The 7,251-nt window shown below is 48.5% G+C and overlaps 1 protein-coding gene across 1 annotated transcript; it reads left to right on the top strand.

The window, feature by feature from the left end:
* The first annotated feature begins 231 nt into the window (after positions 1-231).
* Positions 232-1,651, top strand: LOC149524008 (uncharacterized). The gene is made up of 2 exons (XM_089780347.1): positions 232-678; positions 1,024-1,651. The coding sequence occupies exons 1-2, from the start codon at positions 291-293 to the stop codon at positions 1,560-1,562; spliced, it is 927 nt and encodes a 308-aa protein (XP_089636473.1). The 5' UTR covers positions 232-290; the 3' UTR covers positions 1,563-1,651.
* The last annotated feature ends 5,600 nt before the right edge of the window (positions 1,652-7,251 follow it).

Below are 7,251 nucleotides of genomic sequence, written 5' to 3'. Positions count from 1 at the left end.
CATGTCTGTGGTTCCTGTCTGCAGCCATTTCTTAAAGGGACAGGCACCCTCACAGCCACTTGTTGCAGCAAAGGAGCCAGAGCACACGGCTACTTTGGTGCAGCATGTCCCAGCCCCAAGACCCTCCTGGCCCTTCCAGAGAGCCTTCTGGGGACCCAGCCAGGGGCTCCAAACGCCGGGCACCATCCTGGTCTGGGCCAGAGCTCAAGACCCTTCTGGAGCTCTGGGGAGAGGAGGAGGCCTTACAAGCCCTCAAAAGCCAGTGGCGAAATGCCGACATTTATGGCCGCATGGCAGAGGCCCTGGCCCAGAAGGGACACTACCCCCGCACCCAGGACCAGGTGCGCTCCAAAGTGAAAGAGCTGCGGCAAGGGTACGTCAAGGCCAGGGAGGAGAGCTCCCGTTCTGGTGCAGCCCCCTACTACTGCCCTTATTACAGCGAGCTGGACCAGATCCTGGGTGGCAGTGGTGAAGCACGCACACCACGGTGTTTTGTCCAGTCAGGATTGGCAGACCCTGTGGTGGACGCTCCAGATCAGGACCCAGAGCAGTCTGGAGACGGGGACATGGTGCCAGAGGAGGAGGACAGTGAGGAGACGGCGACCCTCACCCTGGAGCCAGTCACCCAGACCCCAGAGGCCTCCCAGGTGTCATCTGGCGCAGGAGAGGAAGCAGCAGGTGAGTGCAGTGAGGTTGTGTAACACCCGGGGGAGGGGGAGGTAGGTGGGTGCACAGTGGGTGATGCACAAGGGAAACCTGTCATGCTCAGGCTGATGCCCAGGTCACACACAGTGTTACCTTCAGAATGTCTGATTCCCCTGTCTCAAGGAGAGGGCATGCCCTTTTGGACAGCTGTTGCACACATGACTGATTGTGATAGAAATGTAGCCGTGTTACTCTGATCTGAGGAAGTGGGTCTGGCCCACGAAAGCTCATCCCCTAATAAACCATCCTGTTAGTATTTTAAGTGCTACAGAGTCCAGTTTTTTAGGACTGATTGTGTCTTCTTCTTTTCCTCCACAGCCGGACCAGCCGTGCAAGAGGGCCGCAGCACCCCAGCCCCACCTCCATCTCCATCTCGGGGACATGGGAGCCGCAGACACAGGCGTGTCTATGCGGACATCCTGAGGCAGCACGTGGAGGCCGTGCAGGAGCTCAACTCCATCCTGAGAGAGAGGGTGGAGGCAGAGGATCGGTGGCGTGACCGGCTGATGGAGGAGCTGGTCCAGCAGCGCACGTCCCTGACTGCCACTCTCAGGGAGGTCTGCAGCTTGCCTGCTCCTGTGCCTGGTCCTGCTCCTCCAGCACCCCATGACTCCGCCCCACCAAACCCCCCTTCCACAACAGCATCCCTTTCCCCCCTTGGACCTCCCTCTCCCCCAGCCCCCCCAGTTCCCCAGCCCCTCTCTCTCCCTGGCCCTCCTCTCCCCCAGGCCTCCACATCCCAAGAGCACCCCAGCCAGCCAACCGACAGGTGCACCACCCAATCCCGTGGCCATGGTGCACCCCGAACACGAGGCCCAGGCAGGAGAGGGAAATCAGGCAAGCACCGTGCAACCTGATCCCCTTCCCCCCCTCCAGGTTTCAAGTCCCCTTCCCCCCCTCCAGGTTTCAAGTCCCCTTCCCCCCCTCCAGGTTTCAAGCACCCCCATCACCCAGTTAAATCACAAAGAAAGGGTTCAACAAGATGTTTATTGTACATAGTTTTGTCAACATCAAAAATGAACAAAAGCTTTTTTATGTTTGCAACAGTTATACTATTTTTTGAGAGATATTTAAAAAAATTAAACAGAACATATTATTTTGAGACAAACTCTGGTGTTAATGATTTGTCCAAACAGGGTCAGGAGATGGGTTGTGGAGGGAAGCTTCTATTGGGCCAGGGCCCAGTCCCCAGGCAGAAGCCCCTCAGTAGAGTCAGTGGCCTCCACTTGAGAATTGCTCCCGTAGGGCCTCCCGTATGCCAACAGCAGACCGGTGAGCCTGGCGGATGGCAGCTGTCCGGGGCTGGGCAAAGTGCCTCTCCTGGCCATCAGCACCTCTACCCCACCCTGGTAGGAAGGCCTCCCCTTTCCTCTCCACCAGGTTATGGAGAACGCAACACACAGCCACCACCTCAGGGATGTTGCTCTCCCCCATGTCTAGGCGTGTGAGCAAGCACCGGAATCTGCCTTTTAAATGTCCAAACGCACATTCCACCTGGTTGCGAGCCCGGTTAAGGTGAGCATTAAACTGCTCCTTGCTCGCATCCAGGTGGCCGGTGTAGGGCTTCATCAGCCACGGCATCAGGGGGTAGGCGGCATCAGCCACTATGCACACCGGCATGTGCACATCCCCAACCGCAAACTCGTGATGCGGGAAAAATGTTCCTGCCTGAAGCCTCCGGTAGAGGTACGAGTTCCTGAAGATGCGGGCATCATGTGCCCGCCCTGACCACCCAACACAAATGTCAGAAAACTGGCCACGATGGTCGACCAGGGCCTGGAGGACCATAGAAAAGTAGCCCTTTCTGTTAATGAATTGGGCTGCTCGATGGGGCGGTGCACAGATTGGAATGTGTGTCCCATCGAGCGCTCCTCCACAATTCGGGAAGCCAAGGGCAGCAAAGCCGGCCATGATGCTGTCCAGATCTTGTAGACAGATGAGCCTGTTGAGCAGCTCCGAATTGATGGCCCTCACCACCTGCAGAATGAGACAGACAACAAAATGTTAGAAGGGGTGCCTTATCTCTTAGGAGTAGAACCCACCACCCACCTTCCCTCTCAAACACCCCGGGAATCCCCTCCTCAGAACCCCCCCCCCCAACAATTCAGGGTGAGTGGAGGAGCTCCCTCCCACTCCCACTCCACTTGGCCCTTCCTGACAGTCTCCCTTCCCCCAACCCCAAACTGTGACTGTCCCCAGACAATGACTTACCTCCATCAGGATGGATCCAACAGTAGACCTGCCCACTCCAAATTGGTGTCCCACGGAGCGGTAGCTGTCGGGGGTTGCCAGCTTCCAGAGGGCAATGGCGACCTTCTTTTCCAGGGGGATGGCGGGCCGCAGGTGGGTGTCTTACCGTTGCAGAGCAGGGGCAAGCCAGGTACACAGCTCCTAGAAAGTGGTCTTTCACATCCGGAAGTTGCGTAGCCACTCTTGGTCATCCCAGATCTCCATCACGAGCCGGTCCCACCAATCAGAGCTGGTGTCAAGCCTCCAAACACGCCTGTCCACAAAGAAGTTTGGAGGCAAGGGCAGTGTGGCTGCTTGACGGACGATCCCTTCGTACCTCTGGTCTGGGTCCAGATGGGGAAGTAGCCTCGTGACTGTGTCATGCAGATGCAGCAACAGTTGCAGTATGATGGTGTGGGGCCATCGCCTGCCCAGGGGCAGCTCTGGCTCCATGCCAAAAAAATGGGTCTCAAACAGAAAAACCTCCACAGAAAAAAGCTGCTGTGTCCCAGGAAGCTGAGCACTCCAAACCAGCACTGCAATGCCTTGCTTACCTCCTAGAGGGACAGCAAAGGCAGCTGCAGAAGCAGAGCAATGGGTGTTCAGGAGTGTCCCTTTAACCACGCTGCGTCTCTGCAAAGGGCAGGCAGGCAGCAGCACCTGGAAGGAAATGCTGCCCCCATGCCCTGGCAGAAGCGGTTCCGGGTGGCTTTTAATTTCGAAAGAGCATCCAGCAGTCAGGATGCTCTTTTTCGAAAAAGCGGATCGATTTTCTGATCCGCGTAGTGTAGTCTAGACGCGCTCTTTCGAAAGAGGCTCTTTCGAAAGAGGCTTGCAGTCTAGACATAGCCTCAATGTGCAAGTCATCCAGATTCAGCCATCAGGTAATTAGACCAATCCTCTGCACTCAAGTTCTTCAGACGAAATAGCGGTCCCATTTCAAGCAGGTAAGAAAATGTCTGTCCACCTCACTCAGGGAAAGCTGCAGGCAAAAGTCATGATTTAACACAATGAACACAGTTCTCACCCCAGACCTTAGACATAATTTAAAATCCCTCCCCAGAGAAAGAAACCAACCAATGCAAATGAACAAAAAACACCCCCAACAAACAAACCCATCAGGTATACCAACATGGAAAGGGTAACTAATAAAAGAAAAGAAGCTGATCTATAGTGTAGTCAGGAATGGGACAGCACTTAGAAATAGCTTTTGTTATACTACGTATTACAAGCTGCGTTCCTCAGACCTGATATAGCAAGATACACTATCATTGAGTTCCAGGATCTTTCTGGATAAGGCCCTCAATAAGCTAAGGAGACAGGAAACTGCAAGATCTGGGCACACCTAACAGCCTATATAAAGAGTCTCTTTAATGCTGTCTACTGTTGAGTCCTGTGTCTTCCCTGTTGTAAGAAACACTACACAGACAAAATTAAATTGATAAAATTTACTAGGGATCATAAAACACAATGTTGTCCTGAGAGACAAGGTGTGTGAGATAATATCTTTTATTGGACCAAAAGAAGTTGGTCCAATAAAAAATATTGCCTCACCCACCTTGTCTCGCTAATATCCTGGGAGGCAGTGAGCCTGCTGCCATGTTGAAAAAGGAACATGAAATGAGTATAGTCTCTTTGGCCGATGCTATGAGCCTGTTGTGAAGGATTACTAGTGCCAGTGGACTTCTTTCCTTCCTTTTCACACACAGCAACTGTATGTGATCTTCCTGAACATTAGTCAGGCTGGCAAGTGTGAACTCAAATATCTGTGTGCCAGCTATGTAGGGCTCTGTCTGTGCCACTTCTGAACCATCTGCAGAACACATCACATGGCAGTTGCTATACTCAGGGTGGACTGGCAGGGGGAATCCATCAGAGAAAAAGTCCATAGCATAATTTAGAAAGTAACATGCTTTTTCTCTTGCTGCCCTAATTTTTTCATCTTTAGTTTAAAATTCTTCATTTACTTTAATTAAAACTCATGTGAAGCTTGAGTGCATTTAGGATTCTTTTATACATAAATATGATGTTTTCAAAAGCTTGGTGAATTTAGGATTCTTTCATATATAAATACGATGTTTTTTTAAACCGAGGGAGAGATGCGAGTCAGCTTGCCAAGCAGCTTTTCCCAAATTCTCCTCACTTTACATTATGTGGCTCACTGTCTGGATCAAATTCCAAGCTTGAATTCTAAATGACCTGGAAGGAATCCTAAACTAATGTGGATGCAGGCATTTCTAAGCTCCAGCTCCAGATATAGTGACAAGAATGAGGCCGAAGAACTACAGGAGACAATTAGGCATTCAGTATTAGGCCAAGCTCTGAGATCTACAGTAGACTGAACGACCAAAAAGGTTTCCATATTCATGCTACCTAATGTGGTGAGTCTGTTCAAATTCTCAAAGCATTTCACATAGCACAAATGCGTGGCATTTTAGAGAGAGGTAAGTGATGTACTATACATAAACTTGCTTTTACTCGCATACATCTGTACGGAGTACAAATCGATTTCTGAATGTCTTGATTCAGTCCTTCGTTCTAATGCCAAGTATTTTATAAAGATATTGCTGAGTCCACTTTCTCTTCCCAGTGATTGAATTACACATGGCAAATCTCTGGAGAGGGGTTTGTCACAGGACAGTCGGCATCTGGAACACTTTGCCTCCAGAGGTGCTAGCCAAAACAACCTTCCTATAAGTCAAGAATAAGCAGTTATCTGGACAACAATTGTATATTGGTGCATGAGATTAGGTTCTTAGATGTCAGAGTTTCAGTAAATGCCATTCTTTATTCTTAGTGAATATTGAAAAAATGCTCCAGTATGCAGCAGTAATATGACAATAATGTAACTGCTCCTCAATTTATCAGCTATCCAAAGTGCTATGTAGAGTTTATGCATTTGCCATTCAAATTTTATTGTGGAAAATAGCTGTTATTCTTCACCACATTATAAAATAATATCTAGAAGCAAAAGTAAAGCATAACTTTTCCTTTCAATATTATGTGAGAGTTTGTATAGGTGGATGTAAAAAATAAACCTGAATTGGACCAACACACCAGCATTAATCCCTCACACTCATGGAAAAATGCAATGGAATTTTTTAATGACAATGGATCTAATTCTGCTTTCAGCAACACTGGTGCAAATTTTTACTAATCCATTGACTCCAATGACTGACTCAGAAGAATCACTCAAGCTGGACTTTAGACTGAGGCACCAAGAGGTCCTTGGTTTTATATCTCTTCTCAAGACTAATATCAACAGCAGTATACTCACAAATGCATTTGTTCATTACTGATTCAAAAGGAATAATGACACTAAAGGTGTGTCTACACAGCAGGGCTTCACTCAAAATAAGCTACACAAATGGAGCTATGTCAATTGCGTATCTTATTTCAAAATAGCTTATTTCAAGATTGGGAGAATCTACATAGCACTTATTTTGAAATAGAGCACTTTTCCTCCGAATTCCCTTATGCCTCATACAATGAGGGTTACAGGAGTTAGAGTAAGGAATCCTCCAGGTCGACAGTATTTTGACATTATTTTGAAATAACTGCCTGCTATGTAGACATGGACTAAGTTATTTCAAAATAACGCTAGTTATTTTAAAATAATGTTGCTGTGTAGATGTACCCTAAGTGAATCATTAGTACCCTTGTCCTAATGAACAAATGGTATTCTTGAAAGTTTCACACTGAAGTACTTAAGCTCAACCTGCTTAATTTATGAAATCTGACAAGATCACAGGCTGAGATGTTTTGCTGGAGAGGTCTGTCTACTGTTCACCTTAAAATGTACATTAAACATGAGCACAATTACCAAACCTTGTTATTAACTCCCCCTGAAATATAGTCTTCTAAACACAGGACTAGAATCTCTTTTGATTTTCAGCTATCATTCCAAATCATAATTACCTCTGTCATTGGGCCGCATCACATGCTACCTATTGCAACATAGTTTGGTATGTAGCAAAATGCAGCAAATTGGCTTCTAACCTACAGAAGGGTGAGATGCAGTGGTTGGCATTAGGGAAGCTGCCAACTGGGCAAGGGACTCTCTGGCTGTTGAAAAACAGAGGTGGGGAGCTGCTGCTTTACAAAGCATACTCTTTAGGGGACTGAATGGACTGCTGATTCAACCAGCAATCACTTACACTCCATAGAGGGAATCCCCTTGCCTCTGAGGTGGGTCTTCTGGGCAGGAACTGGCAAAATCAGTGTAGTATCTCATCAGGAACTGTGTTGTAACAGAAGGGAAACCAGCTGTGCTCATTGTGGGTTGCCTAAGATCTGTGGGTTTGGGGCAGCTAGGGA

This window comes from Pelodiscus sinensis, chromosome 8 (assembly GCF_052426305.1).
Source record: "Pelodiscus sinensis isolate ZL-2025 chromosome 8, ASM5242630v1, whole genome shotgun sequence".
NCBI lineage: Eukaryota > Metazoa > Chordata > Testudines > Trionychidae > Pelodiscus > Pelodiscus sinensis.
Note: the sequence above shows the minus strand (reverse complement) of the source record. Positions and strands in the feature narration are given on the sequence as shown.